At 43.1% G+C, this 15387-nt stretch overlaps 1 protein-coding gene across 1 annotated transcript in view; it reads left to right on the top strand.

Moving 5' to 3' along the window:
* AP3D1 (adaptor related protein complex 3 subunit delta 1) overlaps window positions 1–15387 on the top strand; it is a 41859-nt gene that overhangs the window by 15483 nt on the left and 10989 nt on the right. Inside the window, exons 5-19 of the mRNA XM_068996819.1 lie at window positions 1675–1782; window positions 2127–2256; window positions 3583–3722; window positions 3985–4058; window positions 5811–5860; window positions 7366–7415; window positions 7804–7852; window positions 8626–8771; window positions 10000–10148; window positions 10234–10464; window positions 11913–12144; window positions 12537–12682; window positions 12808–12949; window positions 13700–13771; window positions 14519–14594. Coding sequence (XP_068852920.1) covers window positions 1675–1782; window positions 2127–2256; window positions 3583–3722; window positions 3985–4058; window positions 5811–5860; window positions 7366–7415; window positions 7804–7852; window positions 8626–8771; window positions 10000–10148; window positions 10234–10464; window positions 11913–12144; window positions 12537–12682; window positions 12808–12949; window positions 13700–13771; window positions 14519–14594 — 1795 coding nt within the window. The remainder of the gene's footprint in view (window positions 1–1674; window positions 1783–2126; window positions 2257–3582; window positions 3723–3984; window positions 4059–5810; window positions 5861–7365; window positions 7416–7803; window positions 7853–8625; window positions 8772–9999; window positions 10149–10233; window positions 10465–11912; window positions 12145–12536; window positions 12683–12807; window positions 12950–13699; window positions 13772–14518; window positions 14595–15387) is intronic.

The following is a 15387-nucleotide window of genomic DNA, read 5'->3' as shown; positions in this document are numbered from 1 at the left end:
CAGCCCTCCGTGGTGCTGTCTCATCCCAGCTCTGTGTTTGTTCAGCAGAGAATGGTGACAGAAATAACTTTGCTGGTCTCTAGGCAGTGCTTATAAGAATGTAACAGGCAGGAAAAATGTCCCCATTCCTGAAGTAAAACGAGCAGTCACATGGCTCCACAACATTTCTACTTGTGAGGGCTCTTTTTGTCTCTTTTTTGCTCTCTTTGTAATTCCAGATCAGACTTTGACTTCCCTGGTAGAATTGGGTGTTAAAATCATGAAGAATGTATGGAAAGTTATGTTCTGTATTCATGTACCCAAGTGTGTTGTATTCATTTTCACAGAGCTCATCACTTAGGGTTACTGGGTTGCAGCATAGTTTTCCCATTCTTGAAGTTACAGATATTTTTTTAGAGCTCTTAACTTTCGTTTTTTAAGTATCACTGCTTTAAAACTTGACTGATCCAGTACAAGATGTGCCTACATTTTTACCATCTGAGGAACCAAAATGTCTTTTACTTGCTTAAAAAAGATCAGTGGGATGTTATCCAGTATCTTCCCTAAAGATCTAGTGCTTTTCCCTTTATCTTTTGAACTATTCTGTGCTGAATATGAATATCTATTGTCTTTATTATGGACACTTTATTTTACTGAATTTCAGTCACTTACTGGCTACTTCTGCTTTGTGCCCAAGTTTTTACTTAAAAGCATCTTTTTTATGCCTTTTCATGTCTCATTGATCCAACAACTTGAGATTTTAAGGATTTATCTGTTCTCAAAATACATTAAAGCCAGGATGAATTGCAGTTTTTTGCTCCTTAAGAAGTGGATTTCATTATTCTTAAAGTAGACTCAAATTTCCCACCACCTGCAGCAGGTTTTTAAATGAGATGCAAATGGCACAGGACCCCGAAGGCCTGACTATGTTTAGCTCTCCTGAAGCAGCTTCAGTGTCCACGTGAATCTGGACTCTTAATTCAGCAATCCTTGTGGGAATGCTCTGTGCAGCTTCTTCATATTTTGTTTCCTGATAACTACAACTTATAGTCTATACTTGAACATACTCAGAGATTAATTGTACTGTGGTTAAGTGTCTGAAGCTTAGAAAGACCTGAAAGACTATGGAGGGTTGGGTAGGATCCTGGCTACAAATAGATCCAAGGAAACTTGACCAGTAAATGTGTTCCACACACATAACTTGTGTCCTGTTTTATGGACTGGAAGTTGTGGTGCTTCCAGCAGCTCAGAGGAAAAATAATCTCATTTCTCTACTGGATTAAGGTGGGACACCACTCACCAAGAGTGCTTGTTCCCAGTGAAGCTGATGGCACTTGGAATTGGACTTAGCAGGGTTAGTGTTTAATACCAGTTTTTTAGGACTTTAAATATGTTTGTGATCCTGTAATGAGTGTTTAGAAACTATTTCCATTCCCAAAACACCACCAAGGTGCGATCTCTTTGATTGCTTTTATGTTGCAGTCATCCATCTCTTGTTTAATTACCATTCCTTGTGCCCATTATTAAACTCCAGGCTGGCTGTGTTTTAGCAGGTGTTAGTAGTTGATATATAAATATTCCCATGAAGCAGAAGCTCTGCTTCATTTGTGTCGAATGAATAAAATTAGTCTGAGGATGTTGTTTCTTGACATCCTGTGTGACCTTAAATTTTTGAGCCTGTTTCTCTTTTTTTAGGATCTGAGTAGCCCTAACCAGTATGATACTGGAGTTGCACTGACTGGCTTGTCCTGTTTTGTTACTCCAGATCTTGCCAGGGACTTGGCAAATGACATCATGACATTGGTGAGTTGATAAGATGGAAATAATTTTACCCTGTAATTATAGAATCTTAAGTTATTAAAATCTGGTAAATATCTTAAATTTAGAGCTGATGCATGTGAAAACTGCTGCTTCATTCTTGTGGGGGTTCTGGGGAGCTTTTACAGACCTAAGTTAGATCAAGAGGATCACTTTGAAATATATTCATTAGTTTTGATGACAAACAGCAGTATTTTGCTCTCACCTCAAAGCTGAGTTTTCAAAAAGTAGTTGAGTCTCCCTGGAAGAGCTTTGAAGACAGGAGTGTGAGCATAGGAGCTCTGGAAACAGATCTGCTCAGAGCCTGACTGCACTTGTTTCGTTAACAGATGTCTCACACAAAGCCTTACATCAGGAAGAAGGCAGTGTTAATCATGTACAAAGTTTTTTTGAAGTACCCAGAGTCCCTCCGTCCTGCATTTCCTCGCCTTAAAGAGAAACTTGAAGATCCAGATCCCGGTGAGTGGATTTTAGTGAATTCCTTTTGCTCACATGTATGGAGGTCCATGTGCTTCTAGAGCTTGTGGGGAGAAGCTGTGAAAAATGCTGTAATCATCTTTTGGGCACTGACTCAGCTGTTTCAGGGTAGTTGAGCATCGGAGAGTTTTGACAGGTGTTGCCATATTAAAAATATATTCTTTAAATATCCATTTCTTCAAACCTAAAGTTACTGAAAATGTATCAGTGCTTAAAACTTAATGGACAAAGCAGCTTAAAGTTTCCTGACTTGTTGCTTACTAAACTTGGCTATTGAAAATATTTGAGTTGATTTCAGGTTTGGAGTTCCGTTTTTGTTATTTCCTGTGATTTTTTAGCAGGCTGCAGCTATTGACTTGCAGTGGACACACTTAAAATTATTTAACATCCCTTAGTGTATTTTTTATTTATTTGAGTCCAGACTGCTCTTTGGGCCCCTCAGTACTGTGTCAGTGCAGGTCAGCAGCAGCACAGGAAATTAGCAATTGCTCTGTATCATATTCACATTTTTACTCAGTCTTCAGGAGGTGCTGGTGTTCTCTCACTGCACAAACACTTGGTTTAGGAGTTCTGTGTGTGCTGTGTGTCTCTGATTTCCACTTGATTTGTATCTGCATTTACAGGGGGAAATTTAATTGCATTTCCTGCACTATTTGATTCTGGGCATGGAATATTCATCTTCCAGGGACAGTGTTACTAAAGAAAGCAAAACACACACAACCATCACCTGCAGAGAGAGGAAGAAAATCCCTGTTATGCTTTATGGAGAGAAGGATTGCTCTCTCCTAGGACACCCAGCCTGTCTAGACTAAAACATTTCAAACTGACAACAATCCATGTAGAGGCTGAGCAATGAGAAGGGAGTGAACTTGTCCAGTCAGATTGTTTAAGGAATTATTTGTGTTTTGTATTTAAACATGTTTAAGTAATACGTATTAGAGAAGTCAAGAGTGATTGGGAATTCTCTGGTGGATGATTATTGATTGTGTTGCCTGTGTCCCACAGCCAGCTCTCCACAGTCCAGGGCAGGAATGTGGCAGTGTCCTGTTTTTTCTCATGCTGGACCCAAAGCAGATACCTGGCTTGCTGCTGTATTAGAAAATAGTCAGAATTAAATAAAACCCTTTCTCAGTTTGCTTTTGCATCCTTGTATTTACTTCACTGCCTCAGGGTTGGGAATGAGGCCAAACCATTGGACACACAGGTTTGAAGCTTCAGCTGCTTTTGCTATGGGGGTTCTGCACCAGAAACTTCAATTACAGTGAAGGCATTGATGGGATTTGTGCTTTTCCCATTTGTTTTCCCCAGGTGTGCAGTCTGCTGCAGTAAATGTTATTTGTGAGCTGGCTCGACGCAATCCCAAAAATTACCTTTCCCTTGCTCCGCTCTTCTTCAAGTTGATGACGTCATCAACCAATAATTGGGTTCTCATTAAAATTATAAAACTGGCAAGTATTCTGCTTTTTGTTTACAGAATTAGGGTTCTCATTAAATTACCTTGGTTGTGAGAATGGATTTCTTGCTGGAAGGCATAGTTACCATTTAATCTGAATAAAAAGAACCGGGGAATATCTTCTAATGTTTGTGAATGTAACCAAAGAGAAAAATATGTTAATATAGCTTGGTTTAAGTACAGTGAGCTGTAATTTACATAATGTTTTGAAGGTGTTGAAAAGCAGTTATTAACTCACTTTTCTTCTCTTTGAATAGTTTGGTGCTCTTACTCCATTAGAACCAAGACTGGGAAAGAAACTGATTGAGCCCCTGACCAACCTCATCCACAGGTACATGTGACAGACCCTGCCTTGTTCAGTCACGACTGGGGAAGGACCTGGTGGGTGGATCAATAGCTGGGGTGGGGATGCATTTTTTAACTTTTTCTTGACTTTCAGTATATTGGCTTCAAGTATCAAAAAACAATCTCACATCAGGATTGTTTCTGAAAAACCTGAGGTAAAATACCTTAAAGGAAAGTCTCTGGGTGTCTGACTGTCAGCATGAATTCCTCCAAAGAGTGCATGAAAATTGGGGCAATCTGCTTTCCTTTCACTGCATTTTAAGCCAGAGATGACTGTGGAGGATGTATAAAAGCTCTGGCTTACAAAAGGCTCAGTTGTGTATTTGCCTCTCCTGTTCACCTCACACATTTGATTCCTGACTTTTGGGAGTGCCTTACCCACCAAAGCAGTGTGACAAGGAATATATTAAAGTCCTTTCTCATACATTTGGCAGCTCAGATGTGTTTTGAAAGAGGTTCTTATAATATGTATGTTCTAAATGTAGATTAAATAAAGTAGAAGATATTTTCTTATCCCTTGTTAATGCTGGTTTGTGGTGGTGTAGTGATTCTAATTCTGAACTGAAATCAGGAAATAGATGCCTTGGAGGGAATACCTGGATTCTCCCAGTTCTGAAGAGGAAGTGTGATCTTATGCAGGAGTTGTTGAGTGAAAAAGTTTTTATTTTCGTGTGACAGGGCAAGGTTTTAAGCAGATTTCTCTGTAGCCTTGAGAGCAGCTCTAGCCAAGTGATTTCTGTCCATCCTCGTATTCCTTTAAGGCAGACCAGCTCAGAGCAGACCAGCATCCAGATGACAACCTGCAGGGAGTTGTCAGCAGTAACAAATAGATACAACCCACCAGAGAAAGCAGGAAGATGGGCAATCCTACCTCCTGTCCCCAGCTCCCATTTTGGTAATTCTTAGCTCTGAGGTCTGGATCCTCTTTGGCTTGGTCTCCATTCAGTCATTTTGGATCTCATAATGAGTCACAGCACCCTGAACTGTCCCACCAAGTACCCAGGGAGCAGAAGTGTTGGTCTTGGTTCTCAGCATCCCATAGTGGCCTTCAGGGCATTGCTCTGCTGCTGCCTCTGGAGCTGTGCTCCTTCCCTGTGTACCCTGTGTACTTGGAGCCTGTTCCTTTGGGGCTTGGGAGGTTCCCTGTTTCCCTCCTGTATAGATCAGGCTTTGTGAGGACCTCTGCAGTCCTCAGAACTGCACTGTCTTGTGTGTTCAGCTGGCAAAAGCAGCCTTGAATTTGAGTTTTGGGGGAAGTCAGACATTGGAAATGGGTTGCTGACTTCCAGGGATGGGAAGTGTGTTCCTGCATCCCAAGGCTCTGCTGCTGGGGCGTGACTCACTCGCTTGGAGAGAGACTCGAGCTTCTCCATCTGCCTTGTCATGAATTTTTGACCTTGGGCAGAGGATTTAATTTGATTCTTGGACAAGATTGCTTCAGTATTCTGTGACTGGTGCTGGAGTTTGAGTAACCACTTCCTTCCTCATTCCTTGTGTCACAGTGCTCTTGCTTGCTGCTTTGCCAGGAAGATTTTTGGGGGTTTAGACATTTGTTTAAAAATTCCTCCCCCCAACAGTTTTTAAGTGAGAATAATTTCATCTGTTTGAAGGGATATGGAGCAGAATATTGACAATTTCTTGTGATGTTCAGGGTGCTAACTAGCTCTGAGATACTGCTGACAACTCTTCAAAATGTGCTGGTTTATTCCTTATTTAATATACTTGATTTCTGTTTCAGCACCTCAGCCATGTCTCTCTTATATGAATGTGTGAACACAGTAATAGCAGGTGAGAACTGCAACTTGGAACCTAGAAAAAAAAACGTGATGAACTTTGTCATCAACTAACACCATCTGTAAACCTTTTTTCTTTAACTTAATGGATTTTATAATAGGATAAGTCTCCTGGCAAACTTTGTGTCACTGTGGGGCTGAAATCCTTTGTTGTCAGTGAGTGAGGCACAGTCCCTACAGCTGTGTTGTGTTTGCTGAAGGCTGAAACCAAGCACAGACAATGAGATTATTTATATGCAAGCTCCTAAATGTTGCTACAACTACAAAATTTACCAGCAGCAATAGAATTAAAACAAGAGTGATGTCTCTTTGCCAAGTTTTCTTATGTGATGATGGATCAGACTTGTTTTTTTTTTAAATTTTGCAACTTTGCAGCTTAAAAGTGGGGTGTAATTCCTTAGATTGGCAGTTTCAGTTTCTGGGGAGGGGATATGAACTCCATAACTGGGAGGGTGAGAGAAAACAAAGGCAAAAAGGGATAACACAGTATTGCAGCTCAGGCTCGGCACTTTCCCTATCAGAGTGTGGAGCAGAGGGTTATTGACATTCACAGATTGTCTGTCTGTCTCCTGAGGGTACTTTGGATAATGGTGCAGAACTTGCTGTGCTGGGTCAGTTCAGAGAGGGAAGAGAGATCTGTCACTCACTGTGTATTCCTTCATTCCTTCAGGGAAATGAGGTGTTGTGATGGGAGGGAAAATAACACGGAGGGTAATTCCATTGTGGATGAGAGAGGCCTTCACTGAGATCCAGTGGGGTCGTCCTGTGGGTAGAGGGGTAATTCACCCACCCAGGACACCTCAGGGCTGGTGATGTCAGACTCAGAGCCAGCAAATGAGCCCTGAAACACCAGAGGAGCACCTGGCACCTGCCAGCTCTGGAGGTGACAGTGTCCAGCACAGCTTCCCTGCAGGGACAGAGGGCAGCACGTGGCACCTGCTCAGGCACAGCTGGGCTTGGCTTGGCTGTGCTGTGCCAGCAGCAGTTACCAAGGTGAGCCCACCTTTTCTGCAGTGGGGCTGTGTGCTGCCAGAGCTTTCAAATGTCCCATATAATCAACAGTGGCTGGCTTGATTAAAGCTCCAATCTAATCACATTGAACTCCAGGATCTGTTGCTGCATCCCATTGCATTAGGAAAGTGCACAATTAAAAATTCAGCTGTACAGTAGCTGCTGATGTATTTACAGCCCTGACTGCTACCTTATGTCAGTGAAATAAACCTTAGTGACAGCAGCTTTGACCTGGCTGTTCCAGCTGTTTCCACCTTTACACTTCGTTTTTCCAGCCCTCTTATTATTACTGTTACGGTGTATGAAACTATAAGTTCATGTCACAACCTTCTCTCCTCCCTTCAGACCCCCAAAAATCCAAGCAAACAGACAAACAATAATCTGGCACCTTTCCCTGAGAGCTGAGCTAGGTGTGGACTGTCAGGTGGTGTCGTTGCAGTCACTCACAGCACAGAAATACTGACTGGAATTTGTGCTTCTGTGTTTCAGTTCTGATCTCTCTGTCCTCGGGGATGCCCAACCACAGCGCCAGCATCCAGGTGAGACCCTGGGTTTGGGGATTGCTTGTTCTGCTGTGGGATCCCAAGGGCCAGGGAAAATGGGATTGTGTTCCTCTGCCAGAAGTTACAGCTACTGAAGTGCTCTTCTTGTGCAATCCTGCAGACTGAAGCATTTCCTATGGAAATTCTCCTACTTACTTCGCTCTAAAATGTAGAGTTTGAGAGTTTTCCCAACTTTTATTCATCTCCTGCTATCAATAAAGTCACACAGAGGTTCCTTTTGTTTGGAAATCTGTTAATGCAACAAAACCCTCTCACCTGGAGACCTCAAGTCTTGGTCAGATACTTCCTTGTGTATTGAGTAAACTTCATGAAGACTTACTTTAATTAAGACCTGTAATAAACATGGTGTGGTCTTTTTTTCCAGCTTTGTGTTCAGAAGTTGAGGATATTGATAGAAGATTCTGACCAGAACTGTAAGTATGGTACTTGTCTTCATGAAGCTGTTGGCCCCCAAGCACTGGGGAGATGCTGCAGCAGCCTCAGAGGGATTGCAGTGCCTGGTGTGCTGTAAACAATTGCTGGGGGGTTAATATGGAAATAATTTTTGATGGTGAGCACTTCTTTATAATAATATTTTTTAAAACAAACGACAGCAATTATTACTGCTGTTTGTGGTCTTGTAAATCTAAACCAGTTCTTTCCATGCTCTGGGATTTCCCTTTTTATAGACTGGCTGCTTGGAAAGCAGTGATAGCTATTTTCAGCAGCGTGAGCATAATAGTAAAATGCAAGAGTGTTGACTTACTTTAGTCACTACAAAGAATACTGGGAAATTTTTCTTTTGTGCAGCTCTTTTTTCCTTCCTTCTCAATTTTTCCCCCTGAGAACAGGACTGTTACACACCAATCTTCAGTGCTTTTAAAGCTGTGTTTACCTCAGGATGCCTGTTCTCAGATCCCAGTGTTTCTATTTATCAAATACATATTTTTGAATCAATGATAAAGCTTGAGGTGCAGGAAGAGCCTGATGAGGGTTATATATGTAATTACTTGTCTTTCTATGGGATTATGAAATTAAAGACTGTAGTCTGTGATGCATCCTTCTCAAAAATGCTTTTCTTCATCACAGATTTTTATTCAAGTGTTTCAATACCAAGTGCTTCTACTGAAACCAGCTTTAAGATTTCATGCTCAGCACAAAGCAGTGTTTCTATATTTGGAAAGAAGTTTTATTTTGTCTTTCACAGTGAAGTACCTGGGATTGTTGGCTATGTCCAAAATCCTGAAAACACACCCTAAGTCAGTTCAGTCTCACAAGGATCTCATTCTCCAATGTTTGGATGACAAAGATGAGTCCATCCGACTCAGAGCTTTAGATCTCCTCTATGGCATGGTATGTTCCTACACTTATTTCCTCTCCAGCTCCCCTGACCCTTTAGGTAGGTGATGTTTAAGGAAAACATGCAACTTTCTCTGCCAGAAAGCAGAGACTTTTGATAACAACTCCACAGCAGACTTTTTATAACAATTCCCATATCTTTTCTGGCACTTAGGACAAGTAAAACATGTGGCTCAGCATGAGAGCTTTAAAAAATCTGAATCAGACTGGGAGGAGTTTCTCAGTTCAGGCCCTGTTGGAAATCACCCATTTTGAAATCCATTCCACTGGATGTTAATGACTCCTAAATTGTTTCCTTTGTAAGCAGAAATGTTTTGAACTCTTAAACTTTCTAATCTGGCAGTAGAAAATTCACTTTCTCTTAGATTTCTGTACTGCTGATAGTAACACTGATCCTCAGCTCTCCCACAGCCGAGGTCTTCACAGAATCAACTGTGTTGGAAAAAACTTTTGAGATGATCAAATCCCAGCCTATGACCTAACACCATTTGTCAGCCAGGCCATGGCACTAAGTGCCACATCCAGTCTTTTCTTAAGCACCTTGTATACTTGTGCTGGCTCTTTAACAAGAACATTGAATAGTAATAAACAGGTTCATGTTTGGATTGGGGCCTACAGGGGTGGTTCTAGTTTCTTGTTAACATGATGTGGGTCCAGCAAAGAGCCAGCAGCTGCTTGACTGGAACTGCAAGTGATGCCTTTTCCTGGTCTTAAAATCAAGAGTCACACATGGTTAGAAGGGGAAAAGGGATTTTACCTTGGTGTTTATTTTAAGGATCCTTAGGTGCACACGTCCAGGTCATGTGCATCGAGATGCACCCTGCTGAGTCTCTCTCTCTCTCTGTCCCCCTCCTGAACATTGGGTATAACATTGTGGGTTTTTAATAATTAGCATATCTATCAAAGATTCCTCAATGAGAGGCTCAAGTGAGCCCCCCTCCCCAAGGAACCTTCCCCTGTTGGTTCTGTCTTGGTTTACAGAATGTGTTCTGGAGAGGACCTTGGCCTCTGGGGCACACTGATCCCTGGCTACGAAGCTTCTAAAATGTTGAGTCTCTTAGCTTGACAAACAAGTCCAAGAATGTAGGCAAAAAGCACTGAGAATACAGAAGTTGTAAAAAGGTGTAACAGGGGTATAAAAGAAAAGGCAAAAATCTTCCTGGCATCAGAAGGACTTGGCTGTATAGGAAAGTGGCTGGACCCTTCACCACCTCTTTAACAGGTCTCCAAGAAGAACTTGATGGAGATTGTGAAGAAACTGATGATTCACGTGGATAAAGCCGAAGGGACGACGTACCGAGATGAGCTGCTGACCAAAATCATAGACATCTGCAGCCAGTCCAATTATCAGTACATCACAAACTTTGAATGGTCAGTGCTTTCAGCTGCCAGCTTGGAGCTCATCACAGAGGCAATGCAGGATTGTCCTCTGATACCCATCCATCCCTTCCTGTAGGTACATTAGCATCCTGGTGGAGCTGACCCGGCTGGAGGGCACGAGGCACGGGCACCTGATCGCAGCCCAGATGTTGGATGTGGCCATCAGAGTGAAAGCCATCCGGAAGTTTGCGGTGTCCCAGATGGCCATGCTGCTGGACAACGCCCACCTCATCGCCAGCAACACCCAGAGGAACGGCATCTGTGAGGTGCTCTATGCTGCTGCCTGGATCTGTGGGGAGTTCTCCGAGTAAGTGAGAGCCTGGTGTGCTGTGAGTGGCAGCTCTTGGGCAGAGACTTTGGTCACTGAAGTGTGTTTTTGAGAGAAGGGTGGTTAATGCCACCAAAGTGATTGTTTTTCTCTTGCTCCCTCACACCATCAACTCATCAGCTCTTGCTAGCCAAGACATTTTTAACTATCTGGTCATTTTTCCTGTCTCACCAGCCTTGCCCACTCATGCAGGAAGCCAAAGTAGTGAATCATAGAATCCCAGAATATTCTGAGTCAGAAGGGACCCTCAGGGCAGGGATCATTGAGTTTAACTCCTGGCCCTGCCCAGACACCCCAACAACCCCACCCTGGGCATCCCTGAGAGCGCTGTCCAAACGCTCCTGCAGCTCTGGCAGCCTCGGGGCCGGGACCATTCCCTGGGGAGCCTGGGCAGTGCCCAGCAGCCTCGGGGGGAAGAACCTTTCCCTGAGCTCCATGCCCAGCCCTGACCCAGCTCCAGCCCTTCCCTGGGCTCCTGTCCCTGTCCCAGAGCAGAGCTCAGCCCCTGCCCCTCCGCCTCCCCTCGGGAGGAGCTGCAGCCCCCAGGAGCCTCCCCTCAGTCTCCTCTGCTCCAGCTGAACGAGCCAAGTGCCCTCAGCTGCTCCTCAGACCCTTCCCCAGCTCCGTGTCCCTCCTTTGGACACTTTCCAACAGCTTTGGACCCTTCTGATCTTGTAGGTATAAGCTATTAGATCTTAAGATGTTGAAGGAACTCCTTAATCATTAAGGTCCACCCCCATTTATATTATTGGGAACATGTCCAATCACCGGGTTTGAATTAGTTCTTTCTCTCCTCCCTGTTTTGCCCTTGTTAAAAGGTTTTTTGCAGAGCCCCATCTTCCTGGGAATTAAAAGTTGTCATCTTTTTGCTCAAAATTTTGTGGTACCCACAGTAGCACAGTTTTTAATGTTCTTGTACCAACACAGTTTTTTAGCTTCAACAGATGTTTCTGTGTCTTGTTTGTGCAGATACAGCTGTTCCCCAGCTTTTATTGTGGTAGATTGGACAGGTGTGGTACTGTAGTTTCCTCTTACCCCAGCTGGTTTGGTGTCCCCTTATAACTGCCACTCGGAACACTGGCTCCAGTTTAAGTTCACACTCTAGGTGTGATATTGAGGGAATGCTGGTACAGCTCAGATCTTCATTTTCTTTAAAAAGTTGTACAAAGAAAGCTGCAGATGAAGAAGAGAATATACATATTCCTCTTTTCCAGCGTGATCACATTTTTACTTAGAAACAACTTTAGCTTTTAGTTTAGTTCAGTAACTTTTTGTGCATCTTCCATTTAGTTGTGAGCAGACAATTTTGAGTAAGAGCATGAGATTTGTTAAAACAAAGTGCTGTGATCTGTATTTCTTTGTGTATTAAGCATAGCCTGCTAGATTTTATTTTTGCTGCCTTTCATCTGTGCACTCTGTCCTTACAGACACCTCGAGGAAGCAAACCAAACCCTAGAAGCAATGTTGAGGCCTAAAGTTACAACCCTGCCAGGCCACATCCAGGCTGTTTACGTGCAGAACATGGTGAAGCTCTATGCATCCATCCTGCAGCAGAAGGAGCAGGCTGGGGAAAAGGAAGCAGCTCAGGAAATTACACAGCTGATGATCGAGCGCCTGCCTCAGTTTGTGCAGAGTGCAGATCTGGAGGTTCAGGAGAGGGTAAGAGAACAAAATGACTTTGGGTTTTATCATGGGAAGTCTTGGAGCAGGTCTGTGGTTCTCTGTGGTCATGCACGTTTTCTATAAGCTGTTATCAGTGACAAGGCCCAGATCTTACTGCAGTTTGATGCCATCTCTGAAGGCTGCCAGCAAGATCTTCACTCAAAACAATTTAATTTTAAAATCATTCAGGCACATAAGGGCACAAAAAGGACCCAGCTGAAAGAGAGGCTTAATATGGACTTCTTACATTTGCTCCAAATCTGCAGTTTATGCTGCTTCTCTTAATTCCTTTAATGGAGTAAAACACTTACCTTCTGCTGACTTCAGTTGATTTGTTTGGTTCAGCTTGTTAAATATTACTCTCAAACTACTCCTGCATTTGTTTTTAGGCTTCTTGCATCTTGCAGCTAATAAAATACATTCAGAAGCTACAAGTAAAAGAAGTTCCTGTAGCTGAGGAAGTGATAGCCCTGTTTGCTGGTGAGCTGAACCCTGTGGCTCCTAAAGCACAGAAGAAAGTCCCTGTTCCTGAGGGGTAAAGTTCCTTCTCTGTTTCAAACCCTTATTTAAACTTTAAATAATAAAGCAAAGTATATGATGAGACACTGAAATACTCAGGGGTACTGAGTCAAGCTGTTTGTTTGCTGCAATTCTTCCCAGCCTGGACCTCGATGCCTGGATCAATGAACCTCCATCAGACAGTGAGTCTGAAGATGAAAAGCCCAAAACAATATTTCATGAGGAGGAACAAAGGCATTCCAGACACAGACAGCCAGAAATAGATGAGGAGGAACTGGCCAGAGTGAGTGAATGCTAAAATGCTTTTCCCTACATAATTCAGTAGTAATCTAAGGGGTGCTGAAGCAGTGAGGGCTGTTGTGGATTCTTCACATAGCCAGGGAGCCGTTCTGCTCTCCATAGCTCAGGGAAGCTGATCATTGATGTGAGCTGATGCTCATGGACTTCAACAGCTCCTGGGAATGGCTGTAACATGACTGTTCTCAGCAGGGATCCCACCTTTCCTGCCTCTGACCTCTTTGGTTTCACAGAGAGAACTTGGTGTTAAACGAATCTTCACTTCTTCCTCTCCCTGCAGAAATGAAAACAGAAGTGTTCCAATTGCCATCAAAGTGATCTCTGGGAAGTTATTATCTCCAGTCTGTAATTAAAAAGCAAAGAAGGTGTTCTAAGGAATATTAGTTATTAGTATCATGTACAATAGCTTGGGTTGGAAGGGACCTTAAAGCTCATCTCATTCCACCCCCTGCCATGGGCAGGGTCACCTTCCACTGTCCCAGGTTGCTCCAAGCCCTGCCCAACCTGACCTTGGACACTTCAGGGCTGGGAATTACTAATGGTACTTGCAGTTCTCTCCTTGTATGTCTGGTAACTCAGAACTGCTTTATCACACACAAGCTGTTCTGCTCTAGTCTTTTCACAGTAGTTATGTATTGTTCCAAAAATGCAGGGAGATTTTGTTTTGCACTTTGATGTCTTTTATCTCTTTGCTTACAAACAAACATTGTAACTGCAAATCCTGTTTTGCTTTTAGCGTCGAGAAGCCCGGAAACAAGAGCAGGCAAACAACCCATTTTATATTAAAAGCTCTCCTTCCCCTCAGAAGGTGAGTCTGAATTGCAGTATCTCACTGGCCTCTGCTGTCACTGTGTGAAGGCTCCCTGAGTGTCAGAGCTTCAGCCTCCTCTGGGACATTCTGGTATTTCCCCTGCAGTTCTGACTACTTTATAATGTGTGGACTGGAGTGGCTGCCTACAACTGTTCTTATAACTCCTGTTTGTGTTGAGAATCTCCTGAGTGACCTGATATCCCCAGAGCAGCCTGTGAGTCTGTGCAGTTTGTCCCAGCCCTGGGTGATGGCAACATTCACATCCCCAGGCACTTTGCTCAGACCCCTGCTGAAGTGGGTGACCCTGCAACACACACTGTGTTTTGTGGATCAAAAAGTTGCTGTGGTCTCTGAACACCTTTTTCAGGGAAAGCACTTCCTTTATTCCCTCTGTATCCGAAGGACTGCCCCATGTTCCTCAACTCCAATCTCCAAATTTATCTTCTGAAGTGGCAAGTTATTAGCAATAAAACACAAACCAAAAATTTTTCAGAGAGCTGCAGTAATTCTTCAGGGCAGTAATGGGGTTAAAAAACTGTAGCTAAGAGTAGGGTCCTTTATAATAGTTATCAACTGGCTTTAAAACACACTCTGCTACCACACAGGATTGGTAACAAGCTGTTCCATTCCTATCCTGTAAAATGTTCACTTAAGGTATTGAACTGCTTGGTGGTTTGTCATGTGTCTATTTACAGACATTTGTGCTGGTGGTACTCAGAACATAACAAATCTTTCTTTTCCCAGCGATACCAAGACACTCCAGGGGTGGAACATATTCCTGTGGTCCAGATCGACCTTTCTGTCCCATTAAAAGTTCCAGGTAAACACAAGCTAATCTTTAAAATTAATTAAAGAAATTCAGTTAAGCAAAAGCCGTAATTCCTTCTTAGGAATTCCACCTGAGGTTTTGAAGGGCAAGGAACATGCTTTCATTAGAGTCTTAAATATATCTCCTTAATTAACATTTGAAAATACTACTTTGCAGTCTTGAGTTCCTTTCAAGATAATATTAGAAATAATTCTGTGATTAGGAATATTGTGCAGCTAGGTCTGTAACATGTAGGCTAATCACTGTTCAGTGTGGGATCAGTCACCTTCAAAATATCTTAGAGGTCTGATGGAGGTGATCAGTAGACATTAAATAGAATCGATAGTATCTAGTAGAGATACTATTTGAGTATCTTGTTTCAATTATCAAAAGGTAGTTGTGTGTGTAAGGTGTGGTTGGATACAGCACTGAGAAGCTGTTGATAAAGTGCCTTACATTGCAAGGGGTGAGCTCTAAGTGCACGTTTAAGGTTTTTTCCTAAAGTTGTCAGTACAGCAGCAATGTCACCAATTCTCCTTAAAATCTCATTGTTTGGATGCTCCTTGTAATGCAGTTAATGCAGCCAAGAGTCAGGGAGCAGGATTGAGCTCTGTCCTGTTTCTGGAGAGATGGAGTGGACAGCAGAGCTGTTGCTTGAGGGGCTGTGTGTGAGGTGATGTGGAAGCACAGGGAGCTGTGGATCTGGCTGGCTGTGGGAAGCTGAAAGCAGGGCTCCCTCCTGACATGGTGTTTCAGTGCTCAGTCCAAGTGCCCTGTACCTGAAAGCAGCTTGGCTTTCCCCACA

Source organism: Aphelocoma coerulescens, chromosome 28 (genome assembly GCF_041296385.1).
Source record: "Aphelocoma coerulescens isolate FSJ_1873_10779 chromosome 28, UR_Acoe_1.0, whole genome shotgun sequence".
Lineage (NCBI taxonomy): Eukaryota > Metazoa > Chordata > Aves > Passeriformes > Corvidae > Aphelocoma > Aphelocoma coerulescens.
This window is presented reverse-complemented; position numbering and strand designations above follow the sequence as displayed.